At 56.3% G+C, this 22,666-nt stretch overlaps 2 protein-coding genes across 9 annotated transcripts in view; both read left to right on the top strand.

Annotated features, from left to right (window-relative positions):
- The window catches only part of COQ7 (coenzyme Q7, hydroxylase), an 80,943-nt gene extending 72,253 nt beyond the window's left edge, over positions 1-8,690 (top strand). The window contains exon 7 of one of the 2 annotated variants that reach the window (XM_016156998.2): positions 8,011-8,690. The gene's annotated coding sequence lies outside the window, so the exon portion shown is untranslated. The remainder of the gene's footprint in view (positions 1-8,010) is intronic. The other variant, XM_016156999.2, reaches the window with a different exon arrangement.
- Positions 4,115-22,666, top strand: part of SYT17 (synaptotagmin 17) — a 60,121-nt gene continuing 41,569 nt past the window's right edge. Inside the window, exons 1-5 of one of the 7 annotated variants that reach the window (XM_016156994.2) lie at positions 4,115-4,538; positions 8,016-8,033; positions 8,711-8,859; positions 14,751-14,899; positions 15,239-15,858. In XM_016156994.2, coding sequence (XP_016012480.1) covers positions 4,524-4,538; positions 8,016-8,033; positions 8,711-8,859; positions 14,751-14,899; positions 15,239-15,858 — 951 coding nt within the window. In that variant the 5' untranslated portion in view covers positions 4,115-4,523. The other 6 variants (XM_016156996.2, XM_036225509.1, XM_036225507.1 and 3 more) reach the window with 6 other exon arrangements.

Consider the following 22,666-nt stretch of genomic DNA (forward strand, 5'->3'; position numbering starts at 1 on the left):
ATGCCGGAGACTGCTTTCGCCGGTCTGGCGCTTTTTAATTATAATGGGTATCCTGAGGTCTGCAGTTTGCACCATCTTCCGAAGGTGGCAGTGAAAACCATTATTACGTGCCTGCGTCCGCCATCCGGAGCTGGGTTTCTGGGGGGGGAAGGTGAGAGGCCAGGTTCCTTTTTAGACGCTATAGACTGAGGTGAGCCCATCAGTGCCACCCCGAGGTGACTGAAGCCTCATCTCCTGATCATCAACTCTTGAGGGTTCACTCTGCCTTAGGAGGGGCTGGACTCCAGGACCCCTTACTCTGTGCGTTGAGCATCTCCGCCTGGAGAGTTCACGGCCGAAGCATCACGGGTACGCCATTTTTGTCTCCCAGACCTGTTTTTAGAGAACCCGCTTCTCCCCCTCTCTACATAGTCTTTGTGGGATCATGGCTCCTGATGCTCACACATCTCTGGTCGCCTCATCCAGGCAGACTCAAGCAGAGTACGGGTCCCCTAGACACAGCACCTGGTCCAGAGGTAGGCATGTGACCCAGACAGGATCAGTTAGAGTTTTTCTGTATGATTTCATAAAAAGCCTATTCCTTTTGGGGCATAAACTGTTAAAATATAAGCTCAAGGCGACTAGTAGCCATTTTTCTGCCATGCGAAGCAAACCCACTCTAGGAGAAAAAATTCTAATGTTCAGAGAGAAGCTGTGAAGAGGCGAGATTTAGGGAGAGAACATGAGTCCCCGTGACATCAAATGCACCCTAAATCCAGCCACGCCTGTAGGATTTGCCCTTGGACTCCCAGTCAATGAGCCCAGAAGTTCTTCCTCGCTCAAGCGGGATTGAATTGGGTTCCTTTCAGGGACGCTGGAGAATACATATCTGAGAGTCAACACATCCAAACACGAAATCCCGACTCCGGCCAGCAAACCTGCTTTTCCTCTGGTCCCCTTCTTCCCCGCCGTCATTCGATGCCATGACCTGACTTCAGATGCGTGTCACTTCTCGCCTGGATTGCGGCCGTGGCGCGCGGCCTCCAGGCTCGTGCACCCCACACGCACAGACACACGCGCACCCCTGCGAAAATCCTTCCTGCGCCTCCGTGGCGGTATTATGAGGCCGCCTGACATCTGGCCCCCTCTGTCTGCTGCACCTCTCCTGACTTCACCCTCCCCTGGCTCCAGCTAAGGGACTGTGTGGCTGTCCCCACTCTGCCCTCTACGCTAACACGCATGCTGCTTTTGGGGGTTCTTACTCCTTTTTTGTGCCGAGGACCCCCTTGCCAGTCTGGTGAAGCCTATAGACCCCATCTCAAAATAATGGTTTTTTTTAAATTACAGAATAGAATATGTAAGATTATAATGAAATTATAATTCTGTTGATACACAGTTATCAAAATATTAAAACCAATTTATATGGTATATAAACCAATATATATGGTACTGTATGTTCTTCTTCATTTATGCATTAAATAGCTGGGCCTGATAACTAGTAATTTTCAAGTAGTAAAGAGTGTAAAAGAAATCTCAAATTATTTGTAACAACCATAACGTGATGTGAATATATATGGTTTCTTTTGGTGACAAAGCCCCGGGTAAGTTGTCATCCTTGCTGCCTGCATTCATCCCGAAAGGAGGCACTGAATTTCAGGTAGAGGTTAGTGACCGTGGAGATGCATCTTCTTTCTTATCTAAATTCATACCACCACCATCACCAACACCGCACCCCAGTTAAGCACCACTGGGCTCTAGAACGATCTCCCCATCTTTTGTTCTTTGGAACTCAGCTTAATGTCACCCCCTCTAGGAAGCCTTCTCTGACCATAAACACACTAGGCTGGCGCGCACCCCCTCCCCGCCCCCCGTTTACCCACAAGCACCTGGGCTTCCCTTGGTCACACTGCAGGCCCCATGCGAATCCACGCATTCGTCAGTCCCCTGGACTGGCGGCTTCTTCTCCGAGACCTGTGAAGGTGCCTGCTACCTTGTCCAAATGGACACGGCCTTTGTCTGAGTCCTGGTTACACTTCAGAGCCAGACTGCAGTCCCTGAGAAGGGCAGGGAGAGGCTCACAGCCGACCCGAATGGCTTAGGACCGACTTCTCCTTCATTCTTGCATCCAAGGCAGGATGGCGCAGCTGCGCAGAGCTGGGCCTTTCGGGCCAAACAGATCTGCACGTTCATCGCGTCCCGGTCACTTTTCACCTGTTTACCTTGGGCGACTCACTTCTCTTCAGAGTCTCAGCCTCCTCACCTGTAAAATGGGGTGAGACTCACCTTGCAGGGTTCTGGTGAGGATTAAAAAGAAGGCGCGTGCAGGCTCAGTCCTCAGCCTTAATGATGACCCGAGTCAGAAGCATCCATGTGAGACTCGATACCATCCACTTATTCATTCAGCAAGCAATTATTAAGCTCCTGTGGTGTGCCAGGTGCTTTACATACATGAAAGCATTTGATACCCCCGGAGGTAGGTTCTGTTACCCCCATTTTAAATAATCTCTTCCACTGCAGGAGGGGGGCTTGGCATTCTCAGTTTTGTATTTAGGGATTAAGGTCCCAAACTAACCCTAAAGATGTCATCTCCCTCCAGCCCAGATCCTGCACTGTGAGGCAGCCAGGTGCGGTGACGTGGAGATGAATTCCGTTGTAGGATGTGATTGAACCCCAGCTCCTCCGTGCCTTACACCCCCTGAGCAAGTTACTTCACCCTCTTTACGCCTCCTTTTTTCTCATCTAAGGAATAGAATGGTAAGAGTGCCCATTCAGCGGTTATCAGAGAATTAAAAGATTGAATTTGTGTAAAAGATCTAAAGCAGTCTCTCAGGCACACAGTCTCATGGGAACACCTGGCCAAGCACCCCGTGCCATCAGTGTTGGAGAAACACTGGATAAATACCGGACACTGGTCAGGAGTTCCCACCCCGTGTGGTCAGACGCCAGTACTGCCAGCTGTCCCGCCCTGGTCGAGTGGCTTTCCCTGTCTGCACCTCAGGTTCCTCGCCTGTAAATCGGGGACAGTCACAGCACCTCCCTCGTGAAGTTAAGAGGAGTCCACAGCAACAATAAAAGCATTGACTGGTGCCTGCTCCGGCCAGGCGGTCTGCTAGATGTATAGGAGTGAGCAAAGAGAAGGACGAAATGAAATCATGAAATAATTCAGTGGCTGCCGAATTACCGGCGGGCGCCCAGCGTGTGTTCCATTGCCTTGTGCTCAAAATGAAATACTGTATCACACCCCAAAATGTGCAGGTATGCTAGATTTTTACACACAGTATATACACGTAGATATATCACATATTTAGTTTATTACTTCCACACTTATTTCCACGAAGCAGCGCTGGAGGATAGACAGGGCGGAGATTTTTATGCCATTGTTACTGACGAAAAGCCAGGCACCGGGAGGTTAAAAGGTTGATAAACCGGTGGCGACGGGCAGCTGGACATAGCTGGGCATTTGAAAAAGAGAACCGGTGGAGGGCAACGCTTCATCTCGAATCCCTGGGCGGGGAGCCAGCCCCAGCTCTGCGGCCCTGGGCCGCGAGGGCCGGTGTGGGATCGGCCTCCAGGCCCAGGCGCCCCTGCCACGCGGGCAGCCTGGCGGGTGGACACGCCCTGGGGCGCCGCTCGCTGGCGCGGAGCCTGCAGCGGGCAGAGGCGCGCACGACTCCGGCGCGACGCTGGGTGGCGCTGCCGGTCCGCCCCGCGCCAGACCTGTTGCGCCCAGGGCGCAACTCCGGCAGGTTCAGGGTAGAGGGGCGCTCGGCTCTCTCCGTGCGTCCCCTGCGCCCCGGGCCGCAGCTCCTCCCTTGGGGCGCCCTATGTCCCCCCACCCCACCCCTTAACGTGAGGCTCCCGTGCATTCGGCCTCTGCGTTGCTCACTGCCGCAGTTCTAGGCGCGTCGGGCGGGGTGGGAGTAAAGTTTCTCCTGGCTGGTCTGGGAGAGGGCGGGTGGGGAGGACCCTCCCAGCTCCGCACTCCGCGGCGGGCGAGGCTGCAGCCCCCTGACTTCGCGGCCACCCGGGGGCTCTCCTCTCCGCAGGTGCCAGCCCCCGCGCCGACCGGATGGGCTGACCCGTGCACCGCCCCCTGCCACCCGCTTCCCCATCCCCGTCCCCTCCCCCGCCTCCGGCGCGCACCGGCCCCCGCGTCTTCGGCCCCGCCTGCGCCGGGGTCGCTGCAGTCCCTGCGGCTGCCCCCGGCTCCCTCCTCGGGCGCCCCGGCCTCATTCCAGCCTGGGGAGCGCCTCGGGGGGGGAGCGCGGGACAGCGAGGGAAGCGGAGACAGGGGCCCTGGGCACCCCAGCTCTCCCAGTGAGGGAGGCGGCCCGCACCCCGGGAGCCGGCACGCAGGGAAAGGCAAGGACGGGGCGGCCGGCAGAGGGGCGGGCGCCGCTCATCATCCACGCCGGTCACGTCTGGGGCCACCCGGCTGCCTTTTCTTCCTTTTCCCCCTTCGCTTTCTCCCCCTTTCCCGTTGGCGAGGGCAAAGTGGCTGTGGCGGCGCCATGCCCGGGCCGGAGTGAGTCGCGCGGGCGAAAATGGCGTACATCCAGGTAGGGCTGAGGCTGGGGGCCAGGTCCGCGGTGTTGGGGGTGGCGCGCCCCCTTCGACCGTGAGCGCGCGGGAGGGAGGGCGCGCGCCTGGGCTCCCACAAACTTGCCTCGAGAAACAGGGTGCTCGAGCGCAGGCAACCTGTGCGCCCCAAGGAGAAGAGGCTGGGGACCCCACACCCCGGAATGAGGGGACCCCCTGCGGACTCTGCACGCGCGCCCTCAACTCGGGGAAGGAATGGGGGTGGTGCGGACTTTTCTCCCCAGTACCCCTTCCCCCTCCCTCTGCACCCCACCCTAGGGGAGGGGCCGCGGGGAGGGGAGGGCGGCCCGGGGCGCCAGCCGCCTGGCCCGCCAGCTGCCGTTGCCGTGGTGACGGCTCCGGCTAATTGGCCGGCGGAGCCAGCCTGAGACAGCTGTTCCGGCCAGGAGGGACAAGGACGTCTCCTCTCCCGGGCCCTAGGTGCTGAGGGGTGGGGGACACACCAGAGGCGCGGCGCTGCTGGCAGTGGGGCAGCTGGTCACTTCAGGCCATTGCGCCGGCGTTGGGAGTTGCGGACCCCTATCGTCTCGGAGAAACTGCCCCGAGAATCCTTGGGCTGAAATAATTTCCAAGCATATTTTTGGGGAAGGTGGTGGGGCTGCTTGACTAAGAGTCCTTTCCCCTTAATACGAGGCTGGAAGGGAGGCCAGGTCAACGTCAAGGTCACGCCGTCAGACCCGCTGAGTTGCCTGTTTCTGAGACCGGGTCTTCAGAGCCCTGCAGAAAAGCCCACAGTCTCCCACATCCAGCGTGCATCTGGGCTCCCTTCTCAATCCACTCGGCCACAGTTGGGGGGCTGCTGGTCCCCTGGTTCCCCTCTGGCTCACACATCCCCTCATTTTATCCTCAGACTTTACCAGTCTGCTAGGAACTCTGCCTGTCACCTGGCGTAGCTGCCTCCTTTCTCTCCTGGCTCAGAGTAGCCCCACTGGCTTCCTTTTCATGAAATCCCTAGGTCATCTTTTCAAGTTCAATGAAGGTCATATGTACTGTACACCCACTGTGTGCTGGATGGCCTTGGGACTAGTCAACAGGCAGATGCCTGTGTGACGACCTACTGCGTGTGTGCACCAGGGGTACAGCTGTGAAAACGGCAGGGTCCCTGCCCCTCAGAATGCACCATCTAGTGAGAACAGGCTCTTCCAGTCCTTAAAGACCACATTCGGCACAGAGAAAGTAAGTCACTCTCCCAAGGCCACACAGCCGCTTAGGGGACGGTGGCGAAGTCTTAAAGGGGGGATGGCAGGGATCAGTGGGGATTTGATAAGCATGGAGTATGAGAATGGCCTGGTGATGTGGACCTAACTTCCAGAACAAGATGTTAAACTTTTTCTGCAAAGGGCCAGAGAGTAAACATTTTTTTTTTTTTCTAAGGCTGCAGGGTCTGTCGTAACCATTTACCTCTGACCGTGATGCTGAACGGCCACAGACGATAGTAAATGAACGGCCACGTTCCAATAAAACTTTATTTGTGGACACTGAAATTTGAATTTCATATACCTTCCATGAGTCAAGAAGCATTAATCTTCTTTTGACCATTTTTCAACCATTTAAAAGTGTACAGAACATTCTTCGCACAAAAATGGGCTGCAGGCTGTTCTAGAATGTCTGGGTTCTACTGGATTCTGTTCTCGCACCGGAGCCCAGTGGACCCAGTGTGAGGAAAGACCCAAAGTATACCTGAGTAGTGGAGAATCTTGCCCTTTCTCTTCCTTCACCTCTCGTTTGCTCTTTGCCCCTTGACACTCATCCTGGACCTGGGCCTTAAGAAGGCTGGATGGTTGTTCCTTAGCTGGGGCCCTGAGGAGGCTTTGTCATCATGATTTTATAAGTAGTCCTCTTTTGATCAGCATGTAGCTTCCCCAAATGAAGAGAATGGCACAGATCGCTGTGAAAAAGTATCACTTTATCCTAGACATTTTAAAGCACCTGCTCGCGTATGCCCCATGAGGGCATAGCTTTCTGTTGCTCTGTTCACTGCCGAATTGGCCAGGACCGTCCCTGGTGCCTAGTAGGTTACAACTGGTGTTGACAAGCCACCTTGAGAAAGGTGTTTGGCAGCTGGGTAGCACACAAACATTTTTATAGTCAGTGTCCTAGCTCAGCCCTTCCACTAAACAAAAGAGGTAACTGAGGCTCAGGGTGGCACCTGACTTGCCCACGTCATATGATTGGCCAATGGCGAGGCCCCGACTAGCGGTTCTGCACCTCCAGGTCTTGTTCCGGTTTGAGTTTTGCTTTTGGAAGAGTTTGCGGTCAGTGGCCGAGACTTTGTTTCCCAAGCTGCAGTCATTTCATTACCATGTCAAGGATTCTGAATTCAAGCTCCATACCACCTGTTAATTGCTTTTTTTTTTTTTTCTAAAAATGGGCTTGCTTTTTTATACTTAAAAAAAAATCATATGAACAGGAAATTTTATGTCATTACCATAATAGAAAACCAGGATCCTTTGATATAAACAGAAGACATTGGGGGGGGGGTGGGAATGGGGGTGGAAATCCACAATGAGAATAATGCCACCTTCTTAGAGTCTAGCTGGAAAGGGATCTCTCCAAGGTTCTGAGCTGGGTCTGCTTTCTGTTTAAAAAGGAAGGGGTGGGGAGAAGATTCGCCAGTGTTAGAAAGACGTTCACATACAGTGGTACCAAACGGAATCTTTCTCCTCCTTGCAAGAGAATCGAAAAAGAAAATAGCTTTCTGCCTGTTGATTCAGAGTTCTGAGTTCGAGTCCAGGCTCCTCCTGACCTTCCTGGTTTACTTGGCCGATTTGGAAAGCCATCAGGACTCTTCTCTGGAAGAGCGGGGAGGGAGCCTGTGCCTTGGGAACCTGTGAGAAGATGGGGTGGGGCCAAAGGAGGGAGGGGGCCCCTCCTTTCCAGAGAACCAGATGATGGCTGCCTTTTCTGGTGGCTCCCTCAATTTGTGGGTGGTCATATGAAGCTCCCCACCGTCACCATTGGAGCAGAGTTAGAAGGTAGGGCCTCCAGGAGGTGGGGGGCGGGTGGGGGGAGCCCAGTCCCATCCCGCCCGCATGCTAGCGAATCCTGTCCTTCTGGGGTTGGCTTCATGGCTATTTCTGTATGGGAAGGTTTGCTCTTCTGAAATGTGGCCGCGTTGGGTAGCATGACTAGCTACCCCGCTCTGATTCATAACGGCAGACGGTGCAAATCAAACCGAAATGCTAAAGTTTCCCATTTATTCGGTGTTGGTTAGCCAGGAGGCTACCAGCAGCCCGGAAAATAGCAGCACCTTGTTAGCAAGTCAGCTCCCTTTCCAAGATGGTAAGTGAAAAGATCCAGGGCTTTTTTTTTTTTTTTTTGGTCTTTTTTTGAGTTGCTGGAATATTGCTAAACTGGTCTTGTCTCTCTCTCTCTCTCTCTGTCACTCTCTCCCCCCCTACACCCCGTGGCCTCATCGTGGATCTCTAAAAGGGCAGTTGGAACCTTTAAACGAGGTGGGTTAATTCAATGAATCGTTTGGTCTGGCTTCTAATCAGGAAACGAACGCTTGCCTTTCGCTGTGGAGTCTTATGTGAGGCTGTGGGGAATTCTGAATATTAAACAATAACCGGATGTTGATAACGGCACGGTTTCGATGCCGTTCTGTGGGAGGGAGATCCCGGCAAAAAGACACTAAGTTGACAAGATAGGTTCCCCCCCCCCACCCACACACACAACCCCCGACTTATTCCATCTGATTATCTCTGTTTACATTCATGTCACTGAGATATTTTTTATATGTTTTTTTTTTTTTTTTGCTTTGCATTCAAGAAGACAATAACATTCATTGTGTTTCGGGAACATGCTGTATAGCCCTCACGACGCCGTGTGCACCACCCACATGTCAAGAAAGAGTTCCCCATAAACTACAGAACTACCTGCAAATGTTTTGCTTGCTATTAACGGCCCCGGCGAGGTGGTGTTTGCTGTCTTTTGCGCCTGCAGTTAGTAAACAGAAGTGGAAAACATTTTGTTCCCAGCGTTCACAGCAGAGACAGACTTTGAATGTCATTTCTCACCGGGGACGGGCTGCTTGTAATTCGGGTGTTTTGCCTCTTCCTCCTCTCCACCCTTCCTCCACCCCCTCTCCCTTCCCCACCCCCCCACTGCCCACCTCCCGCAATGGCCTCAGGGTTTTCTTTCTAGAATCTCCGATCTGCTGCTGTGCAGATGGACTTGCAGGCACTGCTGTCAGAAGTGCTACGAGTCCAGCTGTTGCCAGTCAAGTGAGGATGAAGTGGAAATTCTGGGACCTTTCCCTGCCCAGACCCCTCCCTGGCTGTAAGTAAACCGCTCGAACTTCCTTGAAAGTCGTCTTAAGACCTTTTTCTTCCTCTCAGTTTCTGAGAAGGGGGTCCGGGGTATGAAAGATGAGGACATGCTTTGCGCCTCTCTTTTAGTTTGGCAAGCTGGCGTGGCCAGCTGGCGGTGAGGCGTTTTAGTTCAGCCAGTTTCACGTCTTCTGAGATGTGGACTGTGTCATGCTAAGCATGTGGGCACTTTTAATCACGGCGAGTGCCGTTCTTAGAGGAGAAAGAGAGCTGCGAGCCTCTACATCCTTCAAGGGATGTACGAATTCCACAGCTTTGCATCCAGGTCGGCGTGACAGATTGTCCTAGCACATGACCCAGTCGTTGGCGCATAGTAAAAACTGGTTGCACGGATAGGTGAATGGGATGCATAACCGAGCGCATCTCTGTTGGTCTGACCAAGGGCTTCAGGAATTGGGAAGCCGAAAGCACCTCCAGGCTCCATCCTGTCCTCCAACGCTGTTTATGTTCTCTCTGGCGCCTTTCATTTTATTTCCAATTCGTTCTCCTCCCGCGCCCGCATACAACATCTCCATCTGCCAGTCGCTCGGATATTTTGGGAACGCAGTTTTGAAGCTTCTCAGCCACGTGTCTGGTCCACCTCTCTGTGGCTGGCAGGGGAGCGTGGCCAGAGAGTCTGGGTTGGGGCCGGCGGGGCTGGGGACCATCGAGGTCAGCTTCTCGTGGTGCGGAGGGGGAGGCCCAGGGAGGGAGCCAGACTACCAGGGCCCGCAGGTGGAGCCTCCGTGGGGACCCAGTGCTGTCTCAGCTAAATACTTGGGCTGAGATTCCAGAAGCCGACGGTACCCCATCTTTCCCTCCATATTGGGGGGGTCACGCCTCAGTCCTCTCGTTTTCTCTTCCTAGAAGCAAGTATTGAATATTTCCGTAATGAGATGGTTCCATGTCAGGCTCTCTGAGTTCAAATCCTGTTTCTCCTACTTTTTTCTAGTTCCGTGACCTTAGGCAGTTTGCTTGGTCTCTCTGGGCCTCGATTCCCCATCTGTAAAATGGAGATGGTAAAAAATAATAGCATCGATCTCATAAGGTTGTCGTGGTGCTTGTGCGAATTAGTACGTGGAAGAGGACTCGCTTGCCGTGTGGCTGGCAGTCCCAAATGTAACTGATGCTTTTCACCATTTTGGTCTCTGTTTCTCTCCTCTGCGAAGTAGGAACAGTGATAGAACTTATTTTATAGGGTTGTTATTAAGAGTCGTGAGCTATGCATAAAACGTAGTTAGCATTCACATCTATCACTATAAGGTACTGAGAGAGATTCTTTAAACTGACGTCAAGGCGGTGTTAAGGAACTCTTCCATTATTCAAAGGTCATAGCCTGAATCCTGCAGGTGTGGGTAGAGTTGAGGTGTTTGGTGAATCCAACTCATTAATCAAGAAATCATGTCCGTTTCCCAGTGCCTTACATGACAGAGGTTGGCGTAGCCAAGTTCTTTAAAGCCATGCTCACGAGAATGCCAACTCTATGAAGGTAGAGTTTTTTGTTTTTGTTTTTCCTGTCTTGTTCATTTCAAAAAAAAAACTAGTTGTTGACCAGCTGACTAACCTGCAGGCAGAAATTGAATCCCGAAAGTGCCAGTCATCCCACTGAAAAGTTCGGCTCAGTTTCTTTGCTAGTTATTTCTGAGTATGGCCTGCAGGCACTGTGGGATGCCCAAGGCTAGATAGAGTCCTGTTACTATGCTCCAGGGACTTAAAATATAGTGTAGGAGATAAAGTGGGTCCCTAAATCCAGTCACCCCTAGAGTTGTACCTTTATACCCGGCATATGCCTATGACAGCCCTGCATAGAGTTGCTTTAGGGGAAAATCCAAGGGAAATGGCTTCAGGCATAGCTGGATCCAGGGGCTCAAATAATTCTATGGGTATGCCTTCACATGCTTTCTCTCTTTTCTTTCTGTTTCTTTCGTATTGGCCTCATTCTTAAGCTCGATTTCTTCTTTGCTTCATTCTTAACAGCAGAAGAAACTCCAGGAGAGGTTCTCATTGCCCTGGGTTGGTGTAAACGAGTCGGTCAGCAGATCCGATCACTTTAGCTCGGAGGAAAGGATGCTGGGACCGTGACCCTGGAAGCAGGGAAGGGGTCGTTCCCACCTGCGACACAGGAACTAAGCTAGCAGGACAGGGCTTGGCACGCTTTTCCTGTAAGGGGCCAGACATTAAATCTTTCGGCCTGGCGGGCTTCGTCTCTATTGCGACCGCTCACGTCTGTCACTGCGGCGCCGTAGACGGTGCGTTAACGGGCAGCCATGACCGTGTTCCAGCGACGCTCCATCCACGGAAATCAGGCAGCCGCGTGGCCCCGCGGGGTGCCGACCTCTGTAGCCGACAGTTGGGGTGCTGTGACTGGATCCAGGGCAGACAAAGCCGACAAGCAGACACAGCGTCTCGGAAGGGTTGGGGGGATCCTAGAAAGTGAACCTGCAAGTTCAGCTCGGGTAGGGTCTCGAATGCCAGGGTAAGGAGTTCGGATTTTCTTCCTCCCCCGTGGAGACCCCGATGAACACTGGAAATCACAGTTTGGGTGGCTCTTTGCCCCCAGGGACCCCGGAGGTGAGTGTTCCAGATGCACGGCCACTGAGTTGGAGGACAGAGCGCTTTGACCAGGCTGCCGACCCTGTGTGCTAGCAGGGAACTCCTTCCGGGGGCAAGGGGTGCGACCTTCTGGGAGACGCTTCTTTTCGCTTCTCTGCAAGCAGAGAAGTGGGCTGGAAACGTCCCCGCAGCGCGGGCACACACAGCCGCAGGAGGCGCCGTGCACCGGGCGGGTATCGCCAGTGGCTCCCCCTGGAGTCGTGCAGTCTGCAGCCTGACCTCGTGCCTCCCGGGACGGCCCAGGTGTTCCTTGAGTCCTGGGCGGCGCTTAGTGCATTCTTGGCACTCACCGTGATGTAAATTGTTAGGAGAAACCGGGAAAGGGGAGGCGGGTTAAAGCCTTCGGAAAGGGACCTGACAGCTTGCACTCGCCTCAGATTTACTTACCGAGTGGGCAGTCGCATGTTATCAAACAGGCAGGGAGTGGAAATGTCAGCTGCACGGGCTTTGCAGCGCCGTGCCCACTGTGACATTTGAGCCGGGAACCACGGGACGTACCTCTCTTCAGGCTGGCAGATAAGCCGGGCCTTTCTGCGTGTGATTTTGGGGCACACCCTCGCCACACATGCTCGTGTCTTGTTGGTCCCTAGCCTTCCTCGGCTGGGCTGGCCTGGCGAGGGTCAGGAAAGCTGTGCAATCTGACTGGCTCCTTTCGGGGCAATGCCAGAAAGACCCTCACTGAAGAGTGCGTTAAAGTCAGAGTGTGTGTTTGTCCAACCAGCACGTATGGAGTGCCTACTGTGTACAAGGCGCCAGAGGCCTCGCAGGGGATGCCCAGCCCGGAAGGGTGGAGCTGCGCCCCAGAGTCTGGCACTGCGCGACTCAGCTGGGGCTCGGCCCTGTGACCACGGTGCCAGGTCATTGTCTCTCCTCCCTACCCCCACCCCGCCCCGGGCTTCGATGTCTCCACCTGTGAAGGGGGCGGGGACTGTTAGTAACTAACTCCTGGATTGTCTTGAGGGTGAAATGTGATGGCTCACGCAGAGCATTTAGCACAGTCCTTGGCACATAGTAGGTACTCAACACCTGGTACCTTTGCTCACAGTAGGTGCACGTGTCACCATTAAGTGTCCCCTGGTGGAATGTACACTCAGATCTTTGTGACCCAAGATAAATCGGATGAGAACCGCAAGAAAGGTGCATTCGTTCGTTCATTCATTCATTCATTCATTCGCCGAGGAGATAAACGTGGTACAGCGGGGCAGGGTTGGCAGTGGCCGTCGCCTGTGGAGCTGCGGCTTGGCGCCCGATGCCGAGGAGAAGCGAGCAGGCCCCGGCTAGGGATGAGTGATGTGCCTTGTTGAAGAGGGAAAAAGGAGCTACCGTGGTAAGGGCTGTTGGGAGAAGGTTAGCGGGGCGAGGCGGGGCCGTTCTGGGGTCGCTGCTGTGGAAGCCGAGAGCCGGGCGATGGGAAGGAGTGAAGCAGGCGCTGCCGGGAAGAGCGCGGGGCGCGGGGCAGAGGAGCAGCGCGGCTCGGCGCGCCGCGGGAAGGGTCGGGAGCCGGGTCGCCGAGGAGGCAGGGGTGGCCCAGGCAGACGCTGGCGCTGCCCGAGAGGCCTCAGCCCGGGCGTCAGGGGGCGGTGGTGTTCCAGCCGATCCCCGAAGCCTGGATGGGACCTCACAGGCGGAGGGGACCGCGGGAGACGACCGTGACCGTGCGGGCGGACGTGGCCCAGTGGCCACCATGTCTTGGTTCTGCCTTCTTTGGAAGGTGCTGCGCCTTTCATTTTAGGGCGAGCTCGAGCCATGATCGACACACCCCGCGATCCCATTTCTGTGCCCTCCCCAACCCCCCGCCCCGGCCCCCCGCATTTCCTCCGCCACATCTACCTGCAGACCAGAAGCAGGAGGCAGGCAAGGCCTGCGAGTTTCTCCCTCTTGTAACGTGACCTGTCTTGCCATCGCCCCGACCCTTCCATTGCTTCGGAAGAACCAGATCCGTCTTGCTTCGTGCGCAGGATGCGTCGCAAGACCTCGCAGAATTTGAAACTGGGCATTTTTCATGACTAGTTTCCCCACAGGCTTAAACGTCAGTGCAGGGGGACGCGGCCTCTTCGGGGCGTGGTATTAGCAGCATCCGTCTCACGGCCACTTTGCCAGCTTTTGCCCCCTCCTCTCCCCGCCCCCCCAGCATCCTGACCTAGCCTTATGAATACTGGGGGACCTCAAAGCTGTAATAACACGAGCTGAAACATATTGAGCACCTGCCAAGCACGGATCTCCGTTTTTTACGCGTGTGAGTTTATTCAGTGCTCACAGCAACCGCGTGAGGCGGGTACTGCTGTTGGTCCCATTTTACAGACGGAGAGAAGGAGGCACAGAGAAGAAGGGACTTGCTCAAGGTCACGCAGCCAGGGTTCACACCGGAGCTGGGGCTCTTACTTACTGCCCCCACCCCGCAACCCAAAGCTTTTCAGTTTTACAACATTTCTCGTCCTCGTTGGTAGCACATTGGCTTGTGCCCGCTGCTGATTCGTAGCTCTTTCTTCACATCGAGCTGTTGCGATGAAATCATTGACTCTTCAGAGCCATTTTGTAGCCATGGCACTGCCACTCAACCCTTGAGTGACATCGTTATAGGATATTTTTGAAAGATGTTAAATTATAGACACGCGACTGCTGAAATGGCGGGGCATTTCTCACCAAAAGCTGCTTGGAGAAGGTGGGCTGCATTTAAACAGCCACATGGGTCCTTCCAGACTGAAGATTGACAGGTCTCCCCTTGACCCAACCAGAGTGGCGCCCCCGTGTGGCAATATCCTGAATGTGTGTTCGTATTCCTCCCCTCAGCCCTAGCTTTGGAATTATGCGAATTCTTGATAGACTGTTCTAAACTGGGAACTATTCATTCATAGCATTTCACATTTTGTACAAAAAGCAAGACGTTATTGAGAGTTTTGGACTACCGCACTATATTCCAAATTTGCATTATTCCAAGTTGTATAAGCTGGGTCGGAGAGCTGTTCTGTCACGGGCCTGTCCTCCAAAGAAGGGGTCCCCAAGCCCTGGGCTGCAGACCGGTACCAGCGGGTCGAGCAGCGGGCGAGCCAAGCTTCATCTGTATCTGCAGCCGCTCCCCGGGGCCGGCATTGCCGCCTCAGCTCCACCTCAGATCATCAGGCGTTAGATTCTCATAGGAGCACCGGTCCCTGGTGTCAAATAGGTTGGGGACCACACTGCTCTAAGGGACAGAGAGGCCAGTCTCTGGGAGTCCTTCGACAACCGTTTGAGACCTCTTCTCTCCCATAGGATGGCCAGCCGGGGCAGTGACAAGGATGGGGACTCTGTCCACACAGTCAGCGACGTCCCGCTGACCCCACGTACCAACTCCCCAGATCGGAGATGCTCGTCCTCAGACACGTCCAAGTCTACGTACAGCCTGACCCGGAGGATTTCCAGTAAGCATCTCTGCAGCGACCCTGTGGGGTCCCCGCCCCAGTGATGCTGTGTGCCCGGCCTCCGTGCAGGGTCTGTGAATTAAAATCCCATTAGCCAGGTCCCCAGGACAGAGGAGGAGCCGGCTCCCCCCAGACACTCAGCACCCTTGTGGAAAGATGGGAAGGACAGGGTTGTCCCTAGGGAGAGCACAGAGCAGGACGGCAGTTCAGGCGACAGGGCGCAGTGCAGCAGAGTGGCCGGCGTGCGAATCTGGGGGATGTTGCCCGCCCTGGAAGTGGCCGGGGTCCTGTCCCCTGCGTGGCCGTCCGTGTTCATTGTTATTTCTGGTGGCCGTGTAGGTCTGGAGACCAGACGACCCAGCTCCCCGCTCATCGACATTAAACCCATCGAGTTTGGCGTCCTGGGCGCCAAGAAGGAGCCCATCCAGCCGTCGGTGCTCAGACGGACCTACACCCCCGACGACTATTTCCGCAAGTTCGAGCCGCGGCTGTACTCGCTGGACGGCGGCAGCGACGACGTGGACTTCCTGACGGACGAGGAGATCTCGTCCAAGTACCAGCTGGGCATGCTGCACTTCAGCACGCAGTACGACCTGCTGCACAACCACCTGACGGTGCGCGTGATCGAGGCGCGCGACCTGCCGCCCCCCATCGCGCAGGACGGCGCGCGCCAGGACCTGGCGCACTCCAACCCCTACGTCAAGGTGTGCCTCCTGCCGGACCAGAAGAACTCCAAGCAGACGGCGGTCAAGCGCAAGACGCAGAGGCCGGTGTTCGAGGAGCGCTACACCTTCGAGATCCCCTTCCTGGAGGCGCAGCGGAGGACCCTGCTGCTCACCGTGCTGGACTTCGACAAGTTCTCGCGCCACTGCGTCATCGGCAAGGTGGCCGTGCCGCTGTGCGAGGTCGACCTGGTCAAGGGCGGCCACTGGTGGAAGGCGCTGATCCCCAGCTCGCAGGTAGGGGGCGCGCGCGGGCCCCTGCGGGGGAAGGGGAGGGGAGGGGGAGCGGGAAGCGGCGTTTTTCTTGTTTGTTTTTTTTTTTCGTTTTTTAAATAAACGTTGGGATTTTATTATTCATTTTCTTTTCACATTTTTAAAAACCTTATTTTGAAATAGCTTTCGACTCACGAGAGGTTGGCAGATGCGGCGCAGGGCGTCGCTGTGCATTTTATTATTTTATTTCATTTTCACATTTTCGAAAAACCTAACTTCGAAGTAGTTTTCGGCTCCCGAGAAGCCGCAGGCCGGGTGCGGAGTGTCGCCGGGCTCTCCGTGGTGCGCCTCTCGCGGCCAGAGCGTGCCGGCGACGCTGGGGAGGCGAACGGCAGACCTGGCTGAGTTTTCACACGCGCGCGTGTGTGTGTGTGTGTGTGTGTGTGTGTGTGTGTGTGTGTGTATGTGTGTGTGGGAGGAGGCTGGGGGAAATTGTATCACGCATAGAGATTCATGTTACCACCGCCACCTGGGGGCTCTTTGGTCGTCAATGCCAGGTTATTTAATAAGGAGAACGACTGCCCAGAGTAGGAAGCGATCAGTCATTTTGACTTTCAGAAATTGGTTTGGGAAAAATAAAATGAGGACCGAAGAACAGGATGATGGATGGATGTTTTTCAGACAAAGTGCGAGCTCGGCTTCCGTCCCCCTTCCAGCCCGGGAACACGCGGGTGGCCGTTTGGGAAGCCGGCCACAGGCCAGGCCCCTCCCCCGGGCATTCTGTGGGCGGGAGGATGGCGGTGCACCCACCGTGGGCGCGAGGCTGCGGGGGGTCCGAGGGAAGGAGAAGACCCAGCCGTCAGAGGCGGCCTGGCCTGCCCCCGCTGGGACAGCGCTCCTGTGTGACGAGGGCGACACCACTTTGTGTCAGACCCACCGAGGTGCTTCGCAGAGCTGAGCTCTGCTGTCCGGGGATTTGGTGACCCAGCAGCACCTTCGGGGTGCAGGCCGAGGACTGGAGGGGCGGTCCCACTGTGAGCCAGAGTGTGTGTGTGTGTGTGTGTGTGTGTGTGTGGCTCTATACGTCTTCAAAGACAGCAGGTTTATCTGTCCCTTAGTTTGGATTCCCTGAGAAGAAGACCCCGAGGCAAGGGGAGTCCCTTACGAGGGAGGTGGCATGGGGAGGAAACTCGAGGAGGAAGTGGGGAAGTCACAGAAAGGACCCGTTGCTGGGCCGGTACCACTGTGGCTAACCGGGGCCGAAACCAGGGGAGCCGGCGTCGGACCCACGCCCAAGAGCCCAGCTGGGGCGTTTACGCACCGTTCCTATCAGCCACCGGGGGACGGGGAGGTTCGTTCTCTGGCATTTCTGGCCTGTTACGCCGCAGATAAAAAGACCTTCCATAGCCACAGACGCAGATGGCACATTCGCCAGCAGCTGGACGCAGGCCCATGAGTGCAGAAGCGCTCGGGGCCGGGAGATGGTGGGCCGGGTGTCGGCAGCGTTTGCCGCGACCCCGAGCCCTCCTTCCTGTCACCTGATACTTTCCATGCCTCCTCCTTCATGTTCAATATCCCTGGGTTTTCAACTGTCAAGAAACTTAGACCGGGAAGAGGGAGACGCACTCGACAAAGTAAAGCCCATGCGGCCCAGCGCCGTGCGTCACGTCTGTGGAGGACCCTGGGGACGCGGAGAATCCGGACAGCCCACGCCTCGCTCCCTTTAGCGCGAAGCCGAAGTGCCTGGGCGCAGGCGGCCGCAGGAGGGGACCCCAGGAAGCAGGCGTGAGGGGTGAGGAAGAGGAGGACACGGGAAGGAAGGGCCGTCCCTGGTCAAGGGCAGTTCTTGAAGTCGCCGTTCCAGCAGTGGGGCGGGCGTGGACTTCGCCCCTGCACACCGGCCGGCCGAGGGGCCGCCACAGCCTAGCGGAAGGGCTGGGGCAGGAGAGAGAAAGAGGCCAGGCGTGCCGCCACCTGCCTGAGCCGAGGCCACAGCAGGCAGGACTGTGGGGGCATCGGCAGCTGCCACCAGGCGCAGCGTCCGTTGCATCGCCCTGTGTATGCGGCTGCCAGCCCGGGCACCCCACATCCGCTTCTCCTGCTTTGTCTTTCTGCGTGGCCCCCCTTGTCATCCCATTGACTGTATGTTACAGGGCCTGTCTCCCCCACTGGTGTATAAACCCCAGGAGGGCGAGCGTTCTTTCTGTTTTCCTCATTTACTATCCCGGTCCCTAGAGCAGTGTCTCGCATGGAGTAGTAATAGTTGTTGAATGAATAAAAGGAGGGAGGGAGGGAGGGAGGAAAGGAAGGAAGGAGGAAAGAAGGGAGGGATTCCTCAGAGTGAAGTCTTTCCTTCTCCCTCCTTCTCTCCTTCCTTTCTTCTTTCTTCTCGGACAAAGAAAGTCTCGTGGAAACTTTTAGGGGAGGGCGGGCTCCCGTCTCCCTCCCATCTCAAGCTGCTGGTGTCAATGCGTGAGTGGGGAGGCCCGCAGCGGTGGTCGGGGCCCCTGGGAGCAGAGCTTGAGTTCGGGGTTGGGCGTGGACTGGCCTCCCAGGGCTGCTGTGGGCAGCTGAAAACTTCCAGAATGCATTGTCTCACAGTCCCGGAAGCCAGAAGTCTAAGATCGAGGAGCCGGCGGGGCTGTGCTCCCTCTGCAGTCGGCAGGCGGAGCCTTCCCGCGTCGTCCCGGCTTCCGGGGCTGCCAGCAGTCCTTGGCACTCCTTGGCTCGAAGCTGCATCGCTTTGAGCTCTGCCAGTGCCATCACAGGGCCACCTCTGCGTGTGTGCGTGTGTGTGTGTGTGTGTGTGTGTGTGTGTGTGTGTGTGCATCACTTCTCCTTTTATAAAGACAACGGTCGTATTAGATTAGGATCCCACTCTAGTCAGTATGACCTCATCTTCAATAATCGCATCCACGAATGACCCCGTTTCCAGATAAGGTCACCGTCATCTTTTGGGGGCACAATCGAGTCCGCCCAGGAGAAAACCCCGTGGGGTGGGGAGGAAGGCAATCTGGGCAAAGGGCGATATAGCCAGGTGCAGGTGTCTCACCGGGTCAGGCCTGGCCCCACCAGGGCTGGGGTGCCGAGGGGACTCTGGACCGTGGGTGCGCGGCCATGCCGCTCTTCCTTCAGGCAGGGGAGCCGGCCACCGTACTCGCGTCAGCGTGGGAGCCGGCCACTGGCCGAGAGTCGGACCGGGCCATCTCATTTGCAGCGGGGTGGCCGGGGGCCTCCCTAAAGCTCCCGTAGCACGAACGGCGGTTGTGGACGGGGACAGTTTTCCCTCGGGAGGTGCTGGGACACGTTCCGGGTTTGGAGGGTTGGAGGTGCTACGGGGTCAAGACCAGGGAAGCTGCCGAACGTCCCACCTGCCCAGGACAGCCCCGCGACAAGGAGCGGTCAGTCCGAAAGGTCAGCAGTGCCGAGGGCGGGTTAGAAAGTTTGCTGCGGAAGAATGGGGGTCGTGGGGACAGCAGCAGGCTCCACCATGACGGGCGGGGTGACAGGGGCGGGTCCCTGAAGGGTGACGAGGGCTGTTCAGGGAAAGAAGCTCGTTGGGGGACGAGCCGAGAATGGAGGGCGCGAGGAGCTTTGCTTTTCATTCCCTGTGTGGGAAAGGAGCTGTTGGTTCTGAACAAAAATCCACATCAAGCAAAACAGGCCCGTCCCGGGGACAGAGAACCGGGTCCCCGCCCGGTACACTGAGGCCACGAGAACGGCTGCCCTCGCTGGCCTTCTCCAGCGCAGCTGGTGGGCGAGGTGAGTCGGGGGAGATGCAGTGAGCAGTGGGCTGGGGGCCAGAGCTGGGCAGGCTGTCGCCCTCAGCCCGACTCCCTGGCACGCAGGGTCATGTCCTGATGCTTCGCCTCGGGGAGCCCTGGCTGGGGGCTGGCCGGGCCGGCGGGCCAGCGTGTCGGCACCCTCCGGCACCCTCCGGCACCCTCCGGCACCCTCCGGCACCCTCCGGCTCAGGCGGGAACATCCCAGCAGGCTTGTTCCTTTGAACACCGCGTCTTTGATCTTGGCATTCGGGAAATTAGCAGCTAATGCAGATATGGCAGATCTTTCTTGGTCTCGTTGATAAGGTTTGGCTCAAAGGTGATGAAAACGAAGACGTGGAAGTAGGAAGCGTGCAGGCGGCCGACAGGTACGCCGGTCGCTGAGGTTAATTCTCATCCAGCGGACCGCGGTGGGTCGGCGCCCGGCCATTTGGAGGCGAAGTCCTTGTAGGCAGGCTCAACTCTTTTTTAAGAAATTGTTAATCGTTGCAAAATACACAGAAAATTTACCACCTTACCAGTTGGAGGAGGCCACCACTCCACGTCGCGTCTCTATAAATGCGACTCCTGCGGGAACCCCCATCGTGGAATCACACAGTATTGGTGGTTTTGTGACTGGCTTCGTTCACCCAGCATAACGTCTTCCAGGTTCGTCCCCGTGGGAGCACGCGACAGGATTTCCCTCCTGTCGAAGGCTGAGTAATATTCCACTGTGCGCATGGACCATGTTTCGGCTGTCTCTGCATTCACCCGTCGATGGACACTTGGGTGGCTCCCGCCTTTTCGTTGTTATGAATAATGATGCTGCTGTGCACATGGGTGTATAAGTATTTTTTCAGTCAACTCTGGTTTTGAGGCAGAAAAATGTCCAGGATGAAGGCAGCTCATTTTCTGTTGAGATTATGTGGCTTTGGGAAGGAAGTGGCAAGGGAGGGGGAGAGATTAGATGTCCCGGGGACATACGGGCACCTCACAGCATCAGGAAGGACCAGAGTTCCCGCCCCAGCCCTCTGACCAGGTCGGTGGTGACTGGGGTCATGTCAGCCTGTGGGCCTTGGGTTTGCTCACGTCAAGAGGAGACATCGTGCCTACTGCCAGCGCCCTGTAGAGACAGAAAACCTTCTCGGGAGAAAGTCGCTTCTGGAAGTGAAGGTCCCCAGAATCAGGGAAAATTATAAATATATTCTACACAGTAAACGTATGATAAAAATATTGGACATGTAAAAATATTGATTTATTTAGCTGCTAATTGTGTGTTAGGCGCTTATCACATTTCAGGGGCTGGAGCCACTAATACAGCTGTAAGTCAGTGTCTTCGGCGGGCCCAGCAGCGTTCTAATGATGCCGCGTCGCGAGTCTGCGTCGAGAGGGAAAATAAAGCAGGATGAGGGTCTGGGGCGGGCGGGCTGGCTGCCGAGAGGGGAGAAGCTACGTCGATGGGTGAAGAGACGACGTTTAAGTAGAGAGCTGTGCGGAGTGAGGGAAGGAGCCTGGAGGTGTCTGGAGGAGGAGCACCCCGAGAGTCCAGGAGGTGCAAAGGCCCTGCGGCAGGAGGAGGCCGCGTGTTGGGGGCGGCAGTGGAGTGAGCGAGGGTTGAGTAGCTGGAGGCGAGGTTGAGGTGCTCTAAGGGACGGTCACCTCACCTCGATCGCGTAGGCTGAGGTAAAGGCGTGGATTTTACTCCTAAGTGTGACAGGAAGCCCTGGAGAGTTTTGAGAAGGAGGGGTTGGCCCAGTCAGGCTTCTCCGGAGAGAATCCTGGGGGGCAAGGTACCTCTATCCAGAATGCATAGAGAACTCCAGCAACTCAGCGTAAAAGACGAACCCCAATTTAAAAGCGGGCAGCCGTTTCGAACAGACCCCTCGCAAAAGAAGACGCGTGTGAAGCGTCTAAGCACGTGGGAAGGTGCCCGGCGTCACTGGCCACGCGGGGAAAGCAGAGGAGAAGCACCGTGAGACCCACGCGCCACAGTGTCGAGAACGACGACGACTTGGCGCCGAATGTGGCTGAGCGTGCGGAGCGGCCGCTTGGGAGGGAGCTCTCGTGGCTTCCTGTGACACGAAACGGCTCTCCACCCCGCGACCGCTCCTTGGAAAATGACGCGTCCTCCCCAAAACGGGTACGCCGACATTCACGGCAGCGCGGCCCGACCGGAGGCGGCCAGGTGCCCGTCAACAGAACAAAGGGTGACGGAGCAGGGACAGGCGTGTGATGGGGACAGTATTCGGGAACAAGAAGCAGGGAAGGACTGACACCTGGACGGGCGTCACGCACGCGCCGCGTGGAAGCCGGTCCCAGGAGAAGGCGCGCCTGCCGTCGCGTGGACCTGGCGCCTGAGGCTCGACAGCACCGGCCTCCGGCGGAAAATCGTACCGGGGGCTGCGGCCGGCGCCGCGGAGAAGGGGGTCGACTGGGAAAGGGGTGACAGGGACAGGCGTTTCCGGACTCAGGCGCTGCCCCACGCCTCGCCCGCGCTCCGGGAGGCGCAGGTGCACGCGTCGGGCAAACTCGTCTGCTGCGGTCAACGTTAGTGCGTCTCACTGTGTATGAATTTCATCCGGAAAAAAAAAAAAGCCATAAATATTAAATTCTGGTTAATGACGTGCCCGCTGAAGCGTACGGGGACGTGTGCTGTGTCTGCAAATCCCCCTAAAACGCATTCGGAAAAGATCGATAGATACACGATCAAACACACACGGCGTATGTTTTAAGTGCCGGTTTTAGAATTGCTAACGGCAACTGTTCATTGTCGTGTCTGGGTGACGCGTACCGAGCGCTTCCCCGTCCAGTGCTTTTCAGCTTTTCTGTATCTGACAGTGTTCGTAATAAAATGTTGGGGGGCGGAAGAGAGAAGGAAGCGGCCCCACCATTAGGAGTCGTTTGCTGCGGTCTTCCAGGCGGGAGGTGGTGGACCCAGCTGTCAGGTGCAGGCGGACAGGTGGCCGGCTTCCGTGACAGTCTGGAGGAAGAGCGTTTCGTGCCAGGACCAGCCCTTAGACATTGAACTCAAGCTTCGGGGGCACTGTCAACAAGGGCCATCGGACGGAGCG

The sequence above is a fragment of the Rousettus aegyptiacus genome, unplaced genomic scaffold (assembly GCF_014176215.1).
Source record: "Rousettus aegyptiacus isolate mRouAeg1 unplaced genomic scaffold, mRouAeg1.p scaffold_m13_p_8, whole genome shotgun sequence".
Taxonomy (NCBI): Eukaryota; Metazoa; Chordata; class Mammalia; order Chiroptera; family Pteropodidae; genus Rousettus; species Rousettus aegyptiacus.